At 49.5% G+C, this 23462-nt stretch overlaps 2 protein-coding genes across 3 annotated transcripts in view; one reads left to right on the plus strand and one right to left on the minus strand.

Annotated features, from left to right (window-relative positions):
• SDHA (succinate dehydrogenase complex flavoprotein subunit A) overlaps positions 1-6389 on the minus strand; it is a 37393-nt gene extending 31004 nt beyond the window's left edge. The window contains exons 1-3 of the mRNA XM_031003503.3: positions 6202-6389; positions 1031-1117; positions 78-239 (exon numbers count right to left, since the gene is read on the minus strand). Of these exons, the coding sequence (XP_030859363.1) occupies positions 78-239; positions 1031-1117; positions 6202-6264 (312 nt within the window). The 5' untranslated portion in view covers positions 6265-6389. The remainder of the gene's footprint in view (positions 1-77; positions 240-1030; positions 1118-6201) is intronic.
• Positions 6390-6402: 13 nt separating this feature from the next.
• CCDC127 (coiled-coil domain containing 127) lies at positions 6403-19932 on the plus strand. Of its 2 annotated transcripts, XR_008673305.2 has the most exons (4): positions 6403-6525; positions 7756-7886; positions 15407-17932; positions 17982-19932. XR_008673305.2 is itself a non-coding variant. In XM_004059104.4 (3 exons), exons 2-3 carry the CDS (start codon positions 7766-7768, stop codon positions 16066-16068), a joined length of 783 nt encoding a protein of 260 aa, XP_004059152.1. In that variant the 5' UTR covers positions 6403-6525; positions 7756-7765; the 3' UTR covers positions 16069-19932. The 2 variants fall into 2 exon arrangements, 1 of the variants encoding a protein (XP_004059152.1); XM_004059104.4 differs by having other exon boundaries at positions 15407-19932.
• Positions 19933-23462: the final 3530 nt, after the last annotated feature.

A 23462-nucleotide genomic window follows, 5' to 3' on the forward strand; every position in this document is an offset into this window, starting at 1 on the left:
GGGCTGCCCAGGTAGAAAGTGCGAGGCTGCACGGGACCTGCACGGTGTGGGAGCACAGTGGGGCACCTTTCTCTTACCTGCGCTGCAACAGTGTGTGACCTGGTAGGAAACAGCTTGGTAACACATGCTGTATTAAACCCTGCTTCAGAAAGGCCAAATGCAGCTCGCAAGCCTGCCCCTCCAGCGCCTACCACCACTGCATCAAATTCATGATCCACTACTGGATACTGAGCAGAAATCTGGAAGAGAAAAATTCACCTGTCAATCACATGTTCCACTATGCCAAACATGAAGACTCTTGTGACAGTGAAAGAGCTTGACAAAGATAAAAGGAGCAACTCCTGGGCACACAGGGCCTCCATCCTGTCCTGGGGCTGAGCCCTGAACAGTTCGGGGAGAGGTGGGCACATTCGCACCTGGAGAAGGGACTGACAATCAGATTCTATGAATGGTAGAGGGTCTATCCCATGGGATCAGACTGAGGACCACAACTCTACTTCAGGGCCATGCCTATGCTAATGCCTGAGAAGGTGCCAAGGAGTATTCAGTCGCTATTGTGGGCTTATAAGAAAACAACTTCTCAGCAAGTTTCAGTTTTTCAACAGAGAATAGGCACACTAAATACAAAGCAACCCACACCCGAGGGGCCCCACCGTCCTATTTTCAGTAGGATTTTATCATCTATCACAGCAGATACTGTTCACTGGCCCCACCGTCCTATTTTCAGTAGGAATTTTATCATCTATCACAGCAGACACTGTTCATTTTATTTTAATTTATTGCTCTACTTGATCTAAATTTAAATCTAGTTTATAGATACATAAGAGATACAAGTAAAAATGTAAACATCTATGTTTATATTTGTACTTGCAATTAAGTATTATTACAATGAAAATAATTTCAGCATGTACTGGATACCTATGAGAAATTTTTCCCTTATGTCTATGACTCATATGAAAACCAACTGGTATAGATCCTTACCCCCAAGCCAAAAAAATCATTTATAATGGAACAAAAAGCATGAACTTACGGAATCTGAAACTTTAGCAGATGCCCTCTTGTTCCCATCAACAGTGAACTGAAAACCTCGGGTTCCTGTTTGCAACACTGTTGGCCACTGGAGACACAGAAGACACAGATCCAGAGGGTTAGTGTCCTGAAGGAACAAATGCTGTGGGGGATAGTAATTTCCCCTTGCAAACTGTTCACCTTCTTATGTACCCAGGTGCTCCTGTGCATCCAGAGAGCTCAGCTGGGACCCTCTACTTAACCCTGAAGGCAGCCCAAGGGGCAAGGAACGACTGAGCCCCCAGGTCCTCGTTTCCACCCTGACTTGGCACTCTAGAAAACCAGGATGAAGCTTGTTTCCAAACAGGATACTCACTGACTGAGATACGAAATGAAAAAGGCACACTTCCTCTGTGAAGTCTTAATGTATGCTACTCAGTGGAGAAGGGGAAAGAAATGTATATTGTATTACTGTATGTGGTATTTTGCAAATAATGAAGCATTTTAACTGGCTCCATCATAGCCCCTTCCACATTACAGTTCCAATTGTCCAGGAGGGCTTGTGGTGAGTTCAAAAGGCACTGGACACTGAATCAGGAGATCTGTATCCTGGAACAGTAAAGGCTGACAGCCCAGACGGACGAGGTGTCATCCCTTCATCACACAGGAGGATGTCGGATGCACACTCTCCCCTGCCTGGCTGCTGCTGGCTTTTTCCTGGCCAACATCTACAACTTGACACATCTTGCTGCTTAAATTTTCCATCTTAGAAACCTTTACCCAAGAAAACTGGTTTTGGTGTTTAGTTTTTAGCGGCTCTGTGTGAGAGAGGTGACACTGTCCATATGCTAAGGTTGGCCAGCCATTTAGGGGATACGTTTTCCATTCTGCTGGCTACATTTGAGAAGACCACTGAATAGTCTCAGAAATATCATAAAGAATAGTTTTAGGGGCTGGGCACGGTGGCTTATGCCTGTAATCCCAGCATTTTGGGAGGCCAAGGTGGCTGGATCACCTGAAGTCAGGAGTTCAAGACCAGTCTGGCCAACATGGCAAAACCCCATCTCTACTAACAATTAGCTGGTCGTCGTGTCGGGCACCTGTAATCCCAGCTACTTGGGAGGCTGAGGCAGGAGAATCGCTTGAACCCAGGAGGCAGAGGCTGCAGTGAGCCTAGACTGTGCCACTGCACTCCGGCCTCGGCAACAGAGCGAGACAACGTCTCCAAAAAAAGAAAAGAAAAGAAAAGAAAAAAAAAGCTTTAGGAAATAAATGCAATCAGAAGAGGGGATGTGAGGGACGTCTTCAGGTATTTAGAAATACTTGCAATTCACAAATTACTTATTATGTGGGATAAAAAATTATTCTTCATTTCTCCAATTTCTAGTCTCTGTTTTTATTGGTATAAGCTAATTCAGCTTTTTTCTTTTTTCAGAAAATGAATGAGAAAGAACAAATATTCTTCTACCTTAGTATAATTTTTTGCATGGTAAAATCATATTTTAAGAAAGAAGTCTTTGAAATAATTTTAATACAAATGTTCTTGAAAATGTTGTAAAGTGCCCTATTAACATAGTAATAGCACCAATAAGAACAGTATATTATACCAAATGTAAGTAGAAACAGTGAGATCACTCAATGTTTATTTGTTCTTTCTAGGATGTTGATGTGGAAGACCCACTGTCCACCCCCCACCACACACACACACAGCGGGCTTAAAAGGGGCAGCTACTATAACACAATCTTCAACAAATTATCACACCATCCCCCTGGCAAAAAGGACACTAACCCTCTGAATCTAAATCTAATCTGGGGCAGATTTTTGAATTTGGAAAGCCCAACTTTAAGCCAATTTCAGTCTTTAGATAAAACTCAAAACTAGTTTTGACACAAAACTAGTCTTTTGTTTGTGCCAATTATTAATTTTTTTAGGAGAAACTATCAAACATTTCCTCTAAGAAAAAAAATGGGGAACATATAACTAAAAGGAATACTTAGACCTTGCTTAACAATACAGAATTTCAGATGACTGAATTAGGAGGTGGAGGGGAAAAGTAAGAAGTGCAGAGACTTTAATATCCGAAACCTAGCAAAGTAAGGGGTCCTCATCTAATAAAACGCACCTATAAATCATGAGCAAGAAACTAATCTGCATGTACAACCTACACAATTACAAAAGCAGCCAAAGAAGAACCTAAAAACGCACGACTGTATCAGGAAGAAGCGGAAGCAGGGTAGCTTAAGTGAACTAAATCCCCTCTCTAGGCAAGAAGTCTAAAACTGATAAAAATGCACCTGCATATCCGCTAAAGAAACAGAGGTATTACAAATGCCAGGAGTCAGTATCAGAAACAGGAATTGCTTTCATGGAAAATGAACTGGGTGAGGGAGGGTATACTCACTGATTCTTTTACAACTGCGTGTAATTATTCTCACTAGAATTTTAGTGTTTATTATTTTAAAAACAGGGATACTTAAAATACAGTTCGGCCGGGCGTGGTGGCTCACACCTGTAATACCAGCCCTTTGGGAGACCGAGGCGGGCGGATCACGAGGTCAGGAGATGGAGACCATTCTGGCTAACATGGTGAAACCCCGTCTCTATTAAAAATACAAAAAAATTAGCCGGGCATGATGGCAGGTGCCTGTAGTCCCAGCTACTCAGGAGGCTGAGGCAGGAGAATGGCGTGAACCCGGGAGGCAGAGCTTGCAGTGAGCCGAGATTGCGCCACTGCACTCCAGCCTGGGGGACAGAGTGAGACTCTGTCTCAAAAAAAAAAAAAAAAAAAAAAAAAATTCAGTTCACACATGGTTACTGTGCATAGGCTGTGAGCCCTGGTTCTCAAGAGCATCACCAAAGGTTTCAAACATTACCCACAGAATCCTCACTAACCCCACGGAAAGACGGAAGCTCAGAGAGGATTCAAGTCGGCCGGCCTGGCTCTGGATCCTGGACTTGCCCCCTATCTAAAGACCCTTGGGAAAAATCTCTGAGACTCCCAACTAATATTAATATCGAGGTTTCATATCAAAAACAAGTCACAATTTTTCAAATAAATCAGGAAAAACATCATGAAGAATGCAGAATGGAATGCCATTGTTGTTACAATTATCCCAAGAAGCAAAGCAAAAGTTTACTACTATAAATGGCCTAAATAATGTATTTCTAGAACACCATTAAACATATTCAGAACAATCCATTCAAAGAAAAGAAATCAATTTGTCCTAGAACAATATATTGGATGTTCATGTTAAGGGATTTGAAAAACTTCACCTAAAGTAAGCAGTTAACCCAGTAACTATTGAAGTTTCTTTGTTTTCTTTTTCCTCTGATTAAACTGCTTTCGAACAGTTTGCAAGCTGTGTCAGTGCACTGGCCCATAAAAAGAAACCAAAAGCAAAATAAGCCTGATAAGTTCGTTACTTGAAAGCAGTTGTAAATACAGAATGATCGAAACACCACAGAACTGGCCAAAATGAGATTAAAAAATTCTCTCTGGACTTTACTGAAATTATCCTCAGCATCTATTTTTCAAGCACATTTCTCAGTTGGCTACCACGAATTTTTCTTTTTTCTGCTAATTTTTTGATTATGCTGTTCCTTTGTAAACTCCAATTCTTCAGGAAAAAAAGCCTATCTGAAATGCCGATAAATATGCTGCTTGCAGGCGGAATTTCTGTAGGAAAAGCTAACTTCATCAAGATAAAAAGACTTTTACAAAACCCAAGACTAAATTTTGGTTCAATTTTGCTATCTTGCCATCCTGTCTGAGGTGCCTCCGCCGCCGGCAGGGTCTTAGTCTGCAGAAGGAACACCGGGCACCATCTGGGTTAAGGACAAAGGCACTAGCTCTAGCTTTTCTGCAATCACAAGCTCCCATTTCCCCTGAAAAGCCCCACTGACCATGGGCTTTCCTTCCTGCTTGTGGACGCCCTCCTAGCAGCTCTTAAAAGCCCAAGATGCGGCAGGGGTCTCTGCTCAGTCAGCACCAACCACAGCAACACACTAGAACGTTTACATGCTTTCTGATGTTGACAGGATGGCTGTATGACTAATCCTCACATTTAACTCAACGAGATTTTTAATAACTATCTCAAAAAGGAGAAAATTGCACAATTACAGGCATAATTCAAATCAATATTGCTGAATGCCTTGGTTCCTATTGAGATTTTTACTCTGCAATTTAAAATTACTTTGTAATTAAGGAGGTGGGTGGGTAAGTTCATTTAAAAGAACCAAACAACTAAACCTATCCCATTTAGCTTGATTAAATAAAATCCTAGAAGGCCGATTCTTAAGATGCAATCGTACAGGGCACATTCAGACAAACTCAGAGAGCAAGGGCTCAGGGAAGTATAACCCTGACCACCATCCTGGACTAAGCCGAGCCCGGCCCTCGAGGCACTCAGCGCACAGGCAAGCACAGGTCCCGGCGTCCTCGCCCGGTCAGTGCGCTGAGCTCTCCGCCTGAGTTTTAAAAAACTGGCACAGCTGCTTTTAAACACTGGCACATTTTTGGTGGCATAAGGACCACCAAACACGACCCAAAGTAGAAGCCCTTAACTTACAAGGTCTCGAAGTGGACACGCACAGATTTGCGCTTTCTGGAAAGGCGAACTGCAAGCCCAAGCTCGGGCGCGCCACGCTTCCCACCGGACGCCCACCGGGCTGAGCCCGGCCACTCCTCGCACCCACCCGGGCGGTTTCACCGCCCCGCCGGCCCCACCCACGGGCTGCGGGCTGCCCCTCAGGACAACCCGCACAGACGGCGGCAGAGGCCCAGCCCAGCCAGAGCGGCCACCGGCCGCTATCCGCCCGGGTGACCTTGGGCAGACACGACTCCTCACCGAGTCCACCTGCCAGGCACTGAGGCGAGGGGCTACCTCAGCCCGCGCGGTCCCCGGACCCCAGGCCCGGACCAAGGCGGCGGAGGGGACGCCCAGCAAGCCCGCGGGGTTGTGACCTTCACCGGGACGCGGACTACCTACTAAGGACCGCGCTCCCCGGGCCCCCGAGTCCGCCCCGCGGCTTCCCCTCGCACCGGCCCAGGGCTCTCTTAGCCCCTTCCCGATCCCGGGACAGAGGGCGCGGGGACCCGGCGCCCGCTCCGCTCGGACCCGCTGGGGACCGTCCCGCTCCTACCGCCGCCTCGGCCCCCGCCTGCCCTGCCCCGGTCCGCGGCACGGACTCACCGCCTTGGCCAGCGCCAGGCGCCGAGCGGTCAGCAGCCGCGACAGGCCCCGGACCCCCGACATGTCTCCTGTTGCCGCCGCGCAGTCCCGCCAGTCCCTGCGCAGACTGCGCCTGCGCACCACACCGGGGTCGAGCTGGCGGGGGAGGGGGGATACCGCGCCTGCGCACGCCGGGGTCGAGCGGGGCTGCAGTGGGGGACATCGCGCCTGCGCACCATGCCACGCCCGGGGCGGGGGCTGAGTGGGGGCGCCGCGCCTGCGCAAAGCGGACCCGCGGACTGTGGCGTTAGGGGGAACACTGAGGTCCCGCGCTCCCCGACCGAGGTAGAGCGGGCCCTGTTCCGGGGAGGTGTTGGGCTCCAACATTTTTAAAGCCCCGTGGGTGGTTCTCCGGGATCGCCCAGACCGAAGGGCCAGAACGTCGAGACCGCAGGGAATGGGGTCGGAGGGGGGCGCTCGTCCGCGGAGGTGGGCGGGAGCGGCCCGGGGCCTCCGGCCTCTTGTTTATTATACATCCCTTGATTAACTAAACTATTTTGTAATCGTGTGTGTTTGTGGAGGTCACATGTAAACAAACTTAAAGTGACTCTACTTTGTGAAAACGTGCAACCTCGTGTAGGTACTCAATTAGTAAATTCTTATTAACGTTAGCCCCCAGCCTAGTTATGGAGGGTGCATGCTGAGCCCGAAGCAGAGAGCTCTGTAATCTCCGCATTCATCACCACCACGAGGAGGCCTGAGAAGCTTCTAGCACTGTTTGCACCTTCCCCACATCACCCCTCCCTGCCTTCCTCACAGTCTTCCTTCTGATTGGAAGACCCTTTCCTTCTTTCTCTTCCTGTCAAAATGCTGCTCAGTCTTCAAACCCTGGCTCATATGAAAATGTCCCGTGTGAGCCCACTTTATCGAGTTGATTCTGTATCTTCGATACAACTGTATGAGGGTTCTCCAGAGACACAACCAATAGAAGGGAGACATGTGAGGAATTGGTTTAAAGGTTCAATTGCTAATCTCATCCAAAAACACCCTTACAGACACGCGCAGAAATAATGCTTAACCACGTATCTGAGCACCTCATGGTGCCGTCAAGTTGACATACAAAATTAACCATCGCGGCAGCCATACATTTAAACATATTTGTACCAGAGAACTTACCTGATTCTACCTGCACTTCAGATGCTTAAGACATGTCTGTTTTCTCCACTTTCCCCAGCCAGATTGTGAGTCGCTTTCACCTAAGGTCTTGTTTTTTTTTTCCTTTTTTTTTTTTTTTTTTTTTTTTTTGAGACGGAGTCTCGTTCTGTCACCAGGCTGGAGTGCAGTGGCGCGACCTCGACTCACTGCAACCTCCACCTCCCAGGTTCAAGCGATTCTCCTGCCTCAGCCTCCTGAGTAGCTGGGACTGCAGGTGCGCGCCACCACGCCCGGCCCTGGTCTAGTTTTTTTCTTCTTTGAATCCCGTAGGGCCTCAGTGCTCTGCAGCAAGCACATAGTTAAAACTGAAGAAAAATTTCTTGAATAAAAGTAGTTAACGTTTTTATTCTTTACTTCAAGGTATATCTCCATGAATAACCTAAATGATCCCCCAAATTGGAATATCCGGCCTAATTCCAGGGCGGATGGTGGTGATGGAAGCAGGTGGAATTATGCCCTGTTGGTTCCAATGCTGGGATTGGCTGCTTTTCGTAAGTCATGGTTTTCTTAAAATTCGTGTTTTCCAGGCTGAGAGTGTGGAGCCCCGGTGAGGGAGGCAGCATGGTGTGGGAGCCTGAAGGCCGTGACTTTGGGACCTGCCAGGGACAGCCGAGTTTTATCCCCTGCAGTGAACCGTGGGCAAATCACTTAACCTCTGAGCCTCAGTCTTCCTGTTCACAGGAGATAGATAATCATACTTAACCTCAGCACATTGCAAGGATTAAGTCAGCCAAGGCGTTTAGAAGCATTTTGTGTGGGGTGGGTTTTAATAACTTAGTTCCCTCTCAAGGCTTTGCTGCTCTCAAGTCGGGGAGGAGGTTCCTTATTTCAGGTGCCCTCATAAGGACTGCTGGGGGAACAAAACGGGTGTAAAGGAAACCAGTGGGCTGGGCGTGGTGGCTCACACCTGTAACCCCAGCACTCTGCAAGGCCCAGGTGGGCAGATCGAGTGACCAGCCTGAGCAACACAGCAAAACCCCATCTCTACAAAAAATACAAAAATTAGCGAGTCGTGGCGGTGCACACCTGTAGTCCCAGCTACTCAGGAGGCTGAGGTGGGAAGATCAGTGGAGCCTGGGAGGTCGAGGCTGCAGTGAGTGGAGATGGCACCACTTGCCCTCCAGCCTGAGCAACAGGGTTAAAAAAAAAAAAAAAAAGAAAACCAGTTTTGGAAAACCAGTGATGTTTAATGTTTAGGAAATCAGTCTTTGGGAGACTTCATCCATGAAATCTCTGCTTGGCCTGGCCAGAAATTCTCTCTAGTTTAGATTGACTTGGCACCACTTTGGGGACCTGCCGGTCATATGCAGACTTACATCCCCACCACACAATCAATTCACTGATGCAGAGGAGTGAGTTTTGTGTTTCTTCACATTCCATGGTTCTGGGCTGGCACTTAGGAACATGAGAAACTGAATAATTGAATGGAAGAAAGGCAAAACTGCCCTCTAGTTGTAGCGATACATTTTGTGTAGTGGCTTTTTATCTGCTTCGATGTCTCAGGTCAGAAGTTTTGCTGTAGAGGAAGAGGAGGCTGGTAAGAGCAGGTGGTTTTTATGATTCAGTGATCTGCGCAGTGCTTGCTTCTTGGTGAAAGACAGGGCAGGTCCACATCCAATCCTAAGGGGCTGCCATGTAAAAAGCTCATCCGCCTGCAGGCTTGGGAAAAAAACCCTTAACACTTGGAGAGGCTACTGCTGCCTGTGGCTAGGGTGAGTGGATTGGAAGCCTTAAAATTACTCTGACTAATGTAATAATTAATTGGCTTTGAGGCTGGGAGAGGCCCTGAAGTGACTCATTTTCCATTTGTTTTTCAGACTCATCTCCAGCTTTTATAGCCTTTCACGATAACTTTCACTTCTGAAATTCTTACCTTCCCTTCTTGGACTTTTGAAATGATGCTTTCTGTCCCTGAAAAGGGTTGAAGAATATTTTTTCTTCCTGGTTTTTTGCTGAGGTAGTGTGGTCAGAGATAACTGTTAACTTGGTGTTCTTGTAAGGATTCTCCAAAGGTGTGTTATGAGGTGTTTGAGGTTCTATTGCACATAAGAGCGTTAACCAGCCCCTAGTGTAGTCTAGAAGAAGAGGCAGACGTATGAATACTTGATAAGCGCTATTGATTGATTGATTGACGAGAGGCTAGTTTTATCCTGATCAGTCGCCTCATTTATTAGTGTTTTTTTTTGTTTTTTTTTTTTTTTTGAGACAGAGTCTTGCCCTGTCGCAAGGCTGGAGTGCAGTGGCGCGATCTCGGCTTGCTGCAACCTCTGACTCCCCGGTTCAAGTGATTCTTCTGCCTCAGCCTCCCGAGTAGCTGGGATTACAGGCACCCCTCACCATGTCCAGCTAATTTTTGTATTTTTAGTAGAGACGGGGTTTCACCATGTTGGCCAGGATGGTCTCGATCTCCTGACCTCATGATCTGCCCGCCTCGGCCTCCCAAAGTGCTGGGATTACAGGTGTGAGCCACCATGCCCAGCCCATTTACTAGATTTTTACTTAACATAACATAGAAATGTGTGTAATTGTGCTTGCCTGAAAGAGCAGTCCCTGGAGAAATTCTTACCCTGAGTAGCTCCCGGGGGAGAATATTCAGTATTTCAGCGCTCCAGCGGGCTTCTCTCTCTTCACACCTCCTCTGTCATTCTGCTTCCCCCCTTTTCTCTCGGTCTTCCTGATTGCCCTTTCCCCGTCTCTCTCTCCGTGCTTTTCCCATCTCTCCGTGCTTTCTCCCCTCTAGCGTTCCTGTACCTCCTGTTTCCTCCCCTGACCCAGAAAACATAGTTTTAGAGCTGAAAGGGACTGGTTGAGTTCACTGGGCCCAACTCAGTTTCTTTTAATTAAACATTTTATTTTGGGGTCATGTAAATCACATGCAGTTGTCATCAGTAATGCAGAGAGCCCATGTACCCTCTACCCAGCTTTCCCCAGTGGAAGCATCTGCAAAATGATAGTGCAGTGTCACAGCCAAGACATCTGCCAGGATGCAGTCAAGATACCCCAATCCCTGGGGCCTCACGTGCTGCCCTGTGTACCGCCCCTCCCTCCACAGCCCCCGGCAGCTACTGATCTGTTCTTCATCTCCAGAACTTTGTCATTTCAAGAATGTTATGTAAATGGAATCAAACAGTATATAACCTTTCGGGCTGACTTTTTTCATTCAGCATAACCCCCTGAGGTCCGTGCAGATTGTTGCTGTATCAGTAGTTCATGGACAGTTTCATTGCTGAGTCGTGTTTTATGACACGGACGCACCACAGTGTATTTAACCACTGAAAGACATCTGGGTCCTTTCCGGTTTTCAGCTGTTGTGAATAAAGCTCTCATAAACATTCTTGTGTAGGTTTTTGTGTCGATGTAAGTTTTCATTTCTCTCGGATAAAGGGCCAGAAGTGAAATTACTGGGTTTTATGGAGATTGCACGTTTAGTTTTTTAAGAAAGGGCTGAAATGTTTCCCGAGTTGCTGCACCGTTTTAGGTTCTCACCAGCAATGCAGAGCCGATCGGTTTCTCCACCTGGTCAGTATTTGGTGTTTCACTGCTGTCCCGTCTGCCCCATCCTGATGGGTGTGTGGTGCCGTCTCCCTGTGGCTGCAGTGTGCGATGTCGAGCATCAGCGTGCTCACACTGCTGTCCCGTCTGCCCCATCCTGATGGGTGTGTGGTGCCGTCTCCCTGTGGCTCTCCTGTGCAGTGTTGAGCATCTTTTCTCATCATGGCTCGAGGGTGTGATGTCGAGCGCCTCTTCACGTGCTCATTGCCATCAGCGTGTCCTCCTGATGAAATGAGTATTCTTGCCTTTCAGCCATTTCCTAATAGGACTGTTTGTTTTTTAATGTTGAGTTTTGAGAGTTGTTAATATGTCTTAGATTCTAGTCCTTAGTTGCATATGTGGCTTGCAAGTATCCTCTCCCAGTCTGTAGCCTGTCTTTTCATTCTCTTCATGGGGGCATTTGCAGTGTAAAACTTGTAATTTTGATGAAGGGCAGCTTATCATCGTTTCCTTTTATGAACCATGCTTTTTGTGGAAAGTCTAAGAATTCTGCCTAGCTCTAGATCCTGAAGGTTTTTTCTTCCTAAAGTTTTAGTTTTACATTTTACATTTAAGCCCTTACCCATCTGAGTTAATTTTGTTAATAAGGAGTAAGACTTTAGTTGTATTTCTTCTTTCCAGCCTGTTTGCCTTTGATTTCTTGTCTTGCCTTCCGGCACTAGCTGGAGCTTCTGGGACTCTGTTGGACGGTCCCTGACCTGACAGAGAACACACTCAGCCTCTCCCAGCTAAGTACAGTGTCAGCTGCAGGTTTTCCGTAGATGCTGTTTATCACGTCAAGGAAGCTCCCCTGTATTCCTGTTTTTCATGAATAGGTGTTGAATTTGGTCCATTTTTTTTGGTTTAAATTGATGGAATCGTGATTTTTCTTCATCAGCTTAGTAATGTGTTAGATTGCCTTGATTTTTGAATATTGAACCCGTCTTTTGTCTCTGGAGCAATCCCCACGTGGCCGTGCTGTAGAATTAGTTTTATGTATTGTGGAATGATGTTTGTGACCAGGCTGCAAAGGATTGTTTCTGTGTTTGTGGGGGAGTCCTGTGTGTTGTGGAATGATGTGTGTGGCCAGGCTGCGAAGGGTTGTTTCTGTGTTTGTGGGGGAGTCCTATGTGTTGTGGAATGATGTGTGTGGCCAGGCTGCGAAGGATTGTTTCTGTGTTTGTGGGGGAGTCCTGTGTGTTGTGGAATGATGTTTGTGGGGCAGCCCTATGTGTTGTGGAATGATGTGTGTGACCAGGCTGCAAAGGATTGTTTCTGTGTTTGTGGGGGAGTCCTGATTCCGTCATTCCAGTTTTTCTTCGAGTTGTTCTGTTTTTCAGTTCCAGAATTTTCATTTGGTTCTTCTTTACGTCTTCTGTTTATTTTCTTAGACTCTCTGTCATGGCAGCTGCTCTAAAGTCCTTGTCAGATGATACTGCCATCTCTCATCCAGGTATTGGCATCTGTTGATCATCTTTGTTCATTTAGTGTGACCCGTCCTGGCCCTTGGTACTAGGAGTGATTTTCTGTTTGAACCTGGGCATTTGGGGCATTACGTGATGAAACACTGGTTTTTATTTAAACCTTCGGTCTTAGCTGGCTTTCTCGAATGGCGCCCTGGCAGGGGAAGGGCCACGCAGCCTCCTTACTGCCAGGTGGGGATGGAAGTCCAGGCTCCCCACTCAGCCTCTGGCCCCCATGGGCCCCCGAGGAAAGGATGGGAGTTCCAGCCCCCTGGCCTGTACTGGTGCCCCCTGGCTGGGAAGGCCTCAGCACTGCTCCCCATGTGGCTCCCCCCGACCCCACCCTGTGTTTGCTGCTGGGTGGGAGTGGGAGCCTCAGCTCCATCCAGCCTTTGCCCATGTGGGTGGGGGTGGGGCTGCAGTTTTTTCTGTGTTATTTGGCTGATGTAGAGTGATTACTGTCGGAACGTTTTCTCTCTTGCCAGGCCTCTATCGTGGTCCTTTGGGCAGAGACAGCAGGCTTTGTTGGAGTTTCTTTTTTTGTCTGCGCCCGTTGAGATTTCCAATTGACTGTCTTCAGCTCCAAGTATGGGATCTATGAGGCAAAATGAAAATCTAGAGGACTTGCCCCCGTGTTGTTCCTGGGGTCCCAAGGACCCAAGCCAGTCTGCCTTCTCTCCATCTTTCAGAGTCATCTTGTTTTACAGATGATGTCCAGGATTTTTAGTTTACTTAGAAGAAGAATAGGGAGGACGTCTACTCCGTCTTCCCAGAGGCAGGAGTCTCACCGGAAACTGAGGCTTTGAAAAGTTGTGTGTGCCCAAAGTCTGTCAGGTCAGACTCGGAATTCAGGTTTTCCTGACACCCAGCCTGTCCTGCCACACTTTCCTCTGCAAAGCTGCCTGTAGCCTCCCCTGCCTGGCTCCCCGTCCAGCCAAAAACTTCCCAGTAACCACAGCCTGTATGGTGGGGTCTGACGTTTAACCGTGTGCGTCATTGTCTGTGTTAGTTTTCCAGTGGTTTGATGTGTCAATGATGTGACTCGACTGAGATCGTCCCCAGATTGTATCAGGGAGCAGCTCCCTGTCTCCTCTTGATTCGGCGCCACCCCTCGCAGACCCATCCCTCCCAGCCCCACCTCCAGCCCTCCACGCCTCCAGCCCCCCACGCCTCCTGGATGCTCTTAAGTCACATTAATTCCTTTGACTCCTCGTGGCTGCAGAACATATCCCGTGCTCCTTGTCCGGGTCTCCTGGGGGCCCCTCTCATTTGGCACCTGTGACTTTCCAGAGGCAGCTCCAGCTTGTCCTTGACATAAGCCCCATCCCCAGGCACATCTGGCTCCTGGAAGCTCTCACTCTCCGATGCTCTCGCCTGCCTTGCTCGTTTAATTTCGGGTGACTTTTCCTTGCAGCTTCTGCTCAGCCTTCAGCCTTCTAGACTTTGTTCATTCACCTTTTTAGGAAGCTGTTCTTGACTTCACCAAAACCAGACGAGCCTTCCCTTCTCTCTCCTCACATACCTTTGCAAACCCCTCAGTGCTATCAAGTGACGTTGTAACAGCTTCTTTCCTGGTCAGGCCTCTGCCTGTGAGCTCTCGTCAAAGGGAGGAGATAAAGGTGACGTGAGTTTGAGTTGTCATCTGAAGTAGGACTAGCAGCTATTTTTGGTTGTGAAAGGATGAGTTTGGTTTTGTGCTTAGGCAGTGAAGTGTCAACAGCATATCCAAGGGGGACTGGCTTTCAGGCTAATGGAAATCTTGCTGTTATGGAATTGCTCCCACAAAGGTCATTCATGACCCGGGAGAAAAACAAAGGTGACCATTAATGACCTGGAAGAAAAAGGTGACCTTAATGACCCGGGAGAAAATAATTGAATGCCAAGGACACCACCTGGGTTGGGGGAGGCAGCAGAAGGAGGAAGAGAACCATTAAAGTTGATAGAAACTCCAGTGGTTCTAGAAGGGGCTGCAGACGAGGGAGTCCCACAGTTAGTAGGGGAGGGGTTACAGGATAGAAGCGCACGAGGGAACCCAGACTGCTGCTCTCAGTGGCTTTTGGGGCCTTGGGCTTTGAAAATTTGCCAAACAATCCTGTTTTCCAGAAGACTCAACTCCGTGCTGCTTTTAGAATGTACAAGCAGAACACGTCGCTGTTTGGAAAAACTAAGACTTAGCATGTAGTTGCTCCAACATGTATGATATTATTGAGCAGTAGCATTAGTTCAGAATGTGGATGGAACTGTTATCACACTGTCTTTTTTTATTGTTGAAACACATCCAACTCTTACTTGTGGGATGGACAAAGGGTTGGTGGCTCCATCCGGAGCCAGGTGCCTGCTGGCCAGCAGGCTGTGTGAGTCATCAGGTCTTAGAGGCGCTGGATTTCTCTGCAGCGCAGGCCAGCCCTGCTGCTCCTTGGTGTGGGGGGCAGAGCCGGGCAGTGCCCTCTCCAGCCTCCCAGCAATCCCCGTCCCGTTTTCGTGAGATTCCAGCAGTCTCCAGTTTGAGGAAAGAGGCCCACTGTGTCTTGAGGCTGAACTTCTTAACCCACTTTATTTTTATGTGTCCTTATCAGAACATAAGCAGTGTCTCAAACTCAGGCCGTTTACTAGTCGCCACCGGGCAAAGCTAAATACAACTTTTATAAGAACCTGGCCAACGGTAGTTGAAGTCGACCCAAACATTTTAAACTTTGCCAATTGTACTAGAGCCAGAGCAGGCAAATGGTGGTGGGTTTGTGAGGAGGAGAAAAGCAGTGGTAGATCTTCTTAGCAACAAACAGTTAGAAGACGGAAAGGGTTAGGGTTAGGGTCTTTTGCTCACCCAGGCCTTACCTGGTTTTCAGATAAGAACTTGGCCTGTTACACATTTTCACATAGAAGTGATCTTCTTGGTACAGCCGAGGTCTTAAGCTTTTACTGAAACACTATCCTTAGCTGCCTTATGATTTAAGTGAGGATTATAGAACTTCAGCCCGAACTTTTTCATTATGTGTATTTTTCTTCATTCATGTCAGGTTGGATTTGGTCTAGGGAGTCCCAGAAAGAAGTAGAAAAAGAGAGAGAAGCCTACCGTCGGAGAACTGCTGCTTTTCAACAGGATCTGGAAGCCAAGTACCACGCCATGATCTCAGAAAATCGGCGTGCTGTCGCTCAGTTGTCCTTGGAACTCGAAAAGGAACAAAACAGAACTGCTAGTTACAGAGAAGCCCTTATCTCTCAGGGACGCAAGTTGGTAGAAGAAAAGAAGCTTCTGGAACAGGAACGGGCCCAGGTGATGCAAGAAAAAAGACAGGTGCAGCCTTTGAGAAGTACGTATTTGAGCTGCCTGCAAAGGGAGGAAAACTGGCAAAGGAGAGCCAGGCTTTTGCTGAAAGAATTTGAAGCTGTTCTCACAGAAAGACAGAATATCTACTGCAGTCTGTTTCTTCCTCGCAGCAAGCGGCTGGAGATAGAGAAGAGCTTACTGGTGCGAGCGTCTGTCGACCCCGTCGCCGCTGACCTAGAGATGGCAGCCGGTCTCACCGACATATTTCAGCACGATACATACTGTGGTGATGTCTGGAACACCAACAAACGTCAGAATGGCAGACTCATGTGGCTCTATCTCAAATACTGGGAACTTGTTGTCGAACTGAAGAAGTTTAAGAGAGTAGAGGAAGCCATACTAGAAAAGTAAGACAAGAGTGAAATCAAACTGCTTCTAGTGACTCGAGGCCAGGCAGTCATGCGCCTTCTGGGTCTCCGGCGTCTTCCGTTCCCGTGCTGCCCGTGTCATGGCCACACTGTCACCCTTCAGCAGCGACCTCCACTCCTGCCACCCTCTGAGCAGAAGTGCACCGAAGCCTCAGAGACAGAGGGTCCCCTCCCGATGCTCTGCCGCTGTTGGGGATATGGTTTCTTGAAGCATTTTTAGGCTGCCAGTATTGTATTAAACAGAACAGTGTAACCTCGTATTTTAGCTCCAGGGTAAAAATGGTTTTTTAAAAAGTCAAATACAATACTGGTCCTTACCACAAGTAATTTTCTGTCTGTTTCATCACTCCCTAAATACCTTCTCCTCAAATTATTTTTCTCTGTCACCAGATTATATTAAGAATTTGTCAGATAATGTGTAGAACTGCATAACAGGTAATAGAAAGTAGTAATATTATATTATCAAGGGTTTATATTTTAAAGATCTCTCTCACTCCATAAAGGGGAAATACCAAGTGTTTCTTGTATCCAGTTGTTACCTAATGTGTGTTTGTTGTATGCAGTTGTTACCTAATGTGTGTTTGTTGTATGCAGTTGTTACCTAATGTGTGTTTGTTATATCCAGTTGTTACCTAATGTGTGTTTGGAATTTGGCTTGTGTCTGTATTCAGCAAGCAGATACTTATTAGCAATGATATATACTCAAAATACTTGCCATTTATGAGTAATAATGCCACTTTTTATTTGTGTAATTCTTCACTCTTTACAAAATATTTTTATATGTATTATCTCATTGTTTACCACAGCCAACAAGGTAGACGACAGGCACTTATCACCCCGTGTCACACATAGCTACTGGGAATTGAGCCTGTATACCTGTTCACTCATGGAATCCTCAGTCGAATCCTGTGAAGTGAGTATTACTGTTACTCTTTGCGGAGGTGCCCCAAGGCCAGCCCCCAGGTGCGTGACCTGCTGGGAGATCTCACAGGACTCAGCACAGAGCAGAATCAGCAAAGGGAGAGGGTGTGTGGGTGGCGCTCAGAGGAGCCACGTGTGGACACCCCAGGATCCACTCCCTGGAATCATACAGGACACACCTAACTGTTAAGAATAAGCTCACTGGAGACTCAGCACCCGGGGCTTTTGCTAAGGGCTGGTCATGTGGTACCCCCTGCCTGGCCTGTGTGGGAATTCCCGACTTGTCCAGAAGGAGGGTGGGTTTGGTGTGGTCTGTGCCGTGAGCACGAGTACTGTGGCCACAGAGCCACTCATAGGAGTTAATGGTGCTGGGAAGTCTCCCAGAATCCGAGTTCCCAGATGTCAGGCAAGGGCCAGCCTTGCACACAGGCCCTGGTAGGACACAGCCTTGGGCCTGCTGTGTGAATTTGTCACCACGCACCTCGCTTTACGGAGATGTGGAAGAGCTAACCTGCCTGAGGTCACGCAGGTAGTAGTGTTGGAGCCAGTCTGAGCCCAGGCACCTTTTCTCCAGAACCGCGAGTAACCTGTGTGCAGTGATTTGATAGTGTGCGGCCAGGCAGGAGCGGGAGCAGGTTGTCCATCTGCTTTCAAGGGCCGTGTTCTCCCCTCCTGCCCGTCTGTACGGGGATAGGAGAAACTGTTAAAAATCCTAAGCTTATAGAGCCCACGTGGCAGTATGAGAGCCACTATGCATGGAGTGCATGTTCCACCCTGAGCTGTACACGCTTTACACGCATGCGTTGTTTGAAATCCTTGGAACCCCTTGAGTGCGGCGGAGGCGGGCTCAGAGCCAACATGCACTGCCTGCAACAGACACGGGCCCCCTGCCACGCTCTGCTCTCGGCACCCACGCCCTGCTAAGGGTGCTCGGATGCTTCACCCAGGCAGGAGTGCAGTGGTGTGATCGCTAAGGGTGCTCAGATGCTTCTCTTCTTCAGTGGCTGCTAGCGTGCCTCTCTGCTCTACCACCATCGCTTTATCTGAGAAAAAGTCACTTTTATTTTCATTTTTTATTTTTTTGAGAGGGAATCTCTGTCACCCAGGCAGGAGTGCAGTGGTGTGATCTCAGCTCACTACAGCCTCCGCCTCCTGGGTTCAAGCGATTCTCCTGCCTCAGCCTCCTGGGTAGCTGGGATTACAGGCGTGCACTACCACACCCAGCTAATTTTTGTTTTGTTAGTAGAGACGGGGTTTCACCATGTTGGCCAGGCTGGTCTCGAACTCCTGACCTCAGGTGATCTGCCGCCCCCGCCTTGGCCTCCCACAGTGCTGGGATTACAGGTGTGGGCCACGGCACCCGGCCCCTAAAAAGTCATTTTTTCGGTAAATCTGGACGAAACTCTTCCTCTGGTTTGTACTTCCTGATGCGTCAGACCCCTGCCTAAAGAGCGGTGTGGGCTCCATTCCTGCGGCAGTCCGGTCTGCTGGGTGTCCCTGTGTGAACCACTCCGCGTTTGTCTTTAAATGAAGAAAACACAGTCAGCTGCTTTGTAGGTGAATGATTTTCGAGGCAAATTGTTAATCCTCATCCTGTTTCTAATGTCCAGTGTGCTGTCAGCCTAGCTTCCTTCTATAGTGAGATAGATATGTTCAGAGCCTTCAAGCTGGTGTCGACACTGACCCGCTGACCCGGTCCTGCAGAGTTAGGAAGACGAGCATTTTTTTTTGAGACAGTCTCATTCTGTCGCCAGGCGGGAGTGCAGTGGCACAATCTCGCCTCACTGCAAGCTCTGCCTCCCGGGTTCGAGTAATTTGCCTGCCTCAGCCTCCCGAGTAGCTGGGACTACAGGTGCCTGCCACCATGCCTGGCTAATTTTTGTATGTTTAGTAGAGACAGGGTTTCACCATGTTGGCCAGGATGGCCTCAAACTTCTGATCTCAGGTGATCCACCTGCCTCAGCCTCCCAAAGTGCTGGGATTAGGGGCGTGAGCCGCCGTGCCTGGCCGGAAGATGCTCTTTCCACAGGGTTGATATTAGGTCATGTTTGTGTGGCGTGGCTGCCTTCCATCAGCAAGTTTGAGTGTTGATGTGAGGCCACCCTCTTTTGAAATGGATTGTGGTCGGTTTGGAATAGTTACACAGTGCTGTGCCATTTGGTAACTCCACACATGTACCGAAAGGTGAGCCCACAGTGGAATGCTCCTCAACCAAAGTGGTTTAAAGTTGCAAAGAAGGGTAATTGTGCTGGTTGGTGTGTGTGCTGAATTTGTAGCGACATCAGAGTCAAGCATTATTTGTCCTGCTGCTTTCTTGGAGGTCACAGTAACTATAAAACCGTGAGCCAGCAAGGCAGAGAGGACCCTTTGGGTTAAGGAGTGGAGCTCTGGGAGATCCTAGGTTTTGGAAGCAGGTCCAGTTTCCTTGGGGAGAGGAGGGCTTGCTGCAGGGCGGAGGAGGGGCAGCCACTGTAATCCTTGTCTGGAGTGAACACTGTATATGAGGTTGCAGTGGCTTAAAAAGGAAGGACTTTTGCGGGGAGGCGTTGAGATTGTACTTTCTAATTTCGCTTGCTTCAGACTTGACTTTGGAATGGAGTTCGAAGGCATCACAATTGACCTGGACATTCCAAAAACAAAACTGAAGAGGCAGCATTTCTCTTCCGTAGTCCAGTCAGCTCATTTGGTAGATGTGCTTTTTCCTCCTTTGTTACCATTCATCCATAAAGATATATAATTTGCATATATATTTCATATGCGTGCATATGTGTGTGTATGTGTGAACTGGCAGGTGTTGATTTCATAAGGACAAAATTGTTCTGCAAACCTTGCACCAATTATGGGGTGTTTCAGCGGAAAAACTTCACCAAATGATCTGTGTGTTCGTTCAAAGAAAAGTTATGTCTAATTAAAATGTGTAACGGACTATTTCTGTGTTGGATTGTTTAAAAAGTGATTGCTTCATAGTGTACTAAGATCATCTCTTTAAGCAGAAGGGAGAAAACAGCTTTCTAGTTACTTTCACATATTAGGTTTGCTACATAAAAGCAAGTCTGAAGACTACACCTGTGACATTGCAGAGACCAAACTGCAATGTATGCAGCCATGAGTGGCAGCTGCTTCCTCCTCGAGGTGTCTTGTTCCAGCATGAGGACAGCCCGTACGATGTTGGGAGGAGCCAGGGTGTTTGGGGGGGCAGCTGCCCTAGACACTGGCTGGCTGTGATGGGGGGCAGCCTGCTGTGTAGACACTGGCTGGCTGTGATGGGGGCAGCCTGCTGTGTAGACACTGGCTGGCTGTGATGGGGGCAGCCTGCTGTGTAGACGCTGGCTAGCTCTGATGGGGGCAGCCTGCTGTGTAGACGCTGGCTGGCTGTGATGGGGGCAGCCTGCTGTGTAGAAAGTGCTGGGCTTGCTCCGTCTGCCTTGACTTGTGTGAGTAACTGCGCTGGGTTTTATAGGTTGAGGCTGAAAAGGCTCCTCTTTTTATGCTGGGTTTGACAAAACAGTTGCTGCATTTCTCTATTAATTTAGGATTCTGTTTGCAAGCAGCAGAGATGGATTCGTGCTAGCCTAGAAAGTTAAAGAGGGATTTAAGGCTGTCTCGTGAAACTTCAGGTCAAGAATGGAGAACACAGGTTAGATGTCAGAGAAGAACCAGAAAGACAAATAAGGGACTCTCAGGGGCCTCGGAGTACTTGTCACTGTGTGTCATATCTCTGCATAGCCGCGCCAATCCCCAAACCAGCTTCTCTGGCCACACGGTGGGACAGGGCGGTTCCCACAGCTCCTGAGCCTACCCCCTGCCTGGCCTGCTCCAGTGGGCGGCCGAGTTAGGGAAGCGCTGGGCTCCACCATACCGCCGTGTTCTAAAGGAGTGGGAACAGTGAAGATCAGGGTTGCAGAGCCTGTGGCCTTTGCTAGCTTCATGGGAAATCTTGAAAAGAGAAAACGAAGGGCTTCAGTAAGCCACCCATGGACAGCAGGCATGCGGTGGAAGGCGGAGGGCTTCTGTGGCAGCTTCGCAGGTCTCTCATCTGCTGCGGACCCCCTGACAGGCTGAGGGTCTCGCTGTCGGGTAGCGGGACCAGATGAGCCTGAATGTGGCTCTGCGGCTCACAGGACAAGTGTACCTTGAGAGCTGCTGCCGCCGCCTGGATGTTTGCTGGGTGAGCTCCAGATTCACGGGAGCCCTTTGTGCCAGCATGGCCACCCCAACCCCATGGGGAAAGCAGATCTCCCTCACCTGGGAATCTGGCAGAGACCTCAGGCAGTGCCCCATCTTTCATGACCTGCCTGGTCCAGGTAGAGGAGTCAAGTCCTGCTCCAGGAGCAGGTGCAGGGCCTGGCCTGGGTGCCGAGAGTGGGGTGAGGAGGGAGGAGTAACGAAGAAAGGCAGATGGGCAGAAAGTGCCACATTGGGGCACTCAGGTGGCTCTGTTTAATATTCCAGCAGGGACACTGAGACCGAGCCCATCCCTGCTGGGAGAGCTTCTCAAAGCTGGTTGGTGGCTGACAGGCAGGGAGTGGGGTGCTGGGGCCTCCTCGGGAGGTGGGGGTGCTGGGGCCCTGCTCTTGACAGCACTGTGCCATAGCTCCGAGGTGGCTGCTCCCCATGGGCCAGGGCTGGTGGTGCCAGAAAATGGGATCTGGGCTGAGGGGCTCTGGGCTGGCAGAGGTGGGGCGGGGGGTGACTGGCAGGCATCAAGATGGGGGGGGGACAAGCACGGTGCCCCCACCCATGGGGCCGTGTGGGGCTGATGGATAGTGGGACTCCAGCATGCAGCAGATGATGGAGCCTTGCTCAACTCAGAAGAGGAAGAGCAGGAGAGCGCTGGTGGACGAGAGCAACCCTGATGTTCCAGGGCCCTTGGCCACGTCCACCACACAGAGGGGCCACGTCCACACAGAGGGGCCACGTCCACCACACAGAGGGGCCACGTCCACCACACAGGGGCCACTGGGCCTGCGCATATCTCCTTGGCCTGCGAGGGTATCATCATTTCCTGACCTGTGGAACAAGTCATTAAGCCAGGAAGAACTTGAGTTGGAGCCCCTAAAACGGCCCCCACTCCTTGCCAGGATGGTGGACAGGAAGCAGTGCCATGTTCTGAAGGAGCTGCACCAGCCCATGCTGCTGTGGAAGACCCAAGGGAGGCAAAGACGGTGGCTCCAGATGGCGGCCCCCATTGGGACCCTGCTCACTTCACCCACTGGCCCTGGAAAGCCGGGGTGGGCCCGGGCAGGTGAACCCTGAGGCTCCGTCAGGAGCAGCCCCAGCTACAGCCGCCATGGATGTTTGCTGGGTTGGATCAACACTCTCACCTGCTGAATGGTTTTGCCTGATTCCCACTAGCTTGCCTTGTGTGGGAGGCCGTGTTTTCTGCGGTAGAGAAGTGCTCTCCATAAAAACCCAGCAGGCGTGCTCCTGGGCCCGGCAGACGCCGGATGTGCGGCCACAGACGCCATGCGACCCAGGACTGGAGTCACGAGATTGGGCGAGGACAAAGACCCAGCGAATGGTGAACGGCCATGCAGGATGGGGCCAATCAGTTCAGTGGGAGCAAGTGCGAGACCTGCACAGGACGGGCGAGGGAGGTGTTGGTCCCCAGCCTCTGCTGGCCTTATGAGAATGGGCTGTTCTTTGGGAAGCCCCTGGGCGTCTGTGGAGCTGGAGATGTTGGGAGCTTGTGCCCTCAGCACCGCCCACTGACACCAGTGGGCTCCTGTGTGCCCCGCCCAATCCCAGGCCTCAGGACACCCAGCACCCTGGGCCCTTCTCCACTGCCACAGGCCTTAAGGTTGGTCATCATGCCGCCTAGCGGCTGAGTCTTACAATAAAAATTCAGACACAAAGCAGTGGCAGCCACTCTGTGCTTTAGAGTTAGAAGTAAGTCATTAAAAATGTTGGCCCAGCACCTTCCCTGCCTGTTTCCAAAAGCTGGCCGCAATATCAAGTTCATGTCCCTGGACGAGGCTCCACTAAGGCACTGCCTGCAGTGTGCAGAGAGCACTTAGGTGGTTGCAGAGCAGGCAGAGACGAATGTGGGGAGTGGAAGTCACCATATCTGCCCACTCGGCAGGAGGCCGTCCATTCCTGAGACGCCCCCGGGAGGCAGGCTCCTGTATGGCACTCGTGCTGGGTACCCAACCCCTACAACCCAGGCAAACCCCTACCCTGGGCAGAGAAGGGCCTGGACACACCAGGGGCAGAAGGAGAAAGGGGATGGAGACAAACCTGGGTGGGGGTGACCTGGGGGCAGCTGGGGTGGGGACACACTCCGGGAGGGGGTGACACGGGGCAGCAGGGGTGGGGGCACACCTGGAGTGGGGTGACATGGGGGCCCCTGGGGTGGGGACACACTCCGGGAGGGGGTGATACGGGGCAGCGGTGTAGGGAAAAGAAAGAGAGATCAGACTGTCACTGTGTCTATGTAGAAAGGGAAGACATAAGAGA

Source organism: Gorilla gorilla, chromosome 19 (genome assembly GCF_029281585.2).
Source record: "Gorilla gorilla gorilla isolate KB3781 chromosome 19, NHGRI_mGorGor1-v2.1_pri, whole genome shotgun sequence".
Lineage (NCBI taxonomy): Eukaryota > Metazoa > Chordata > Mammalia > Primates > Hominidae > Gorilla > Gorilla gorilla.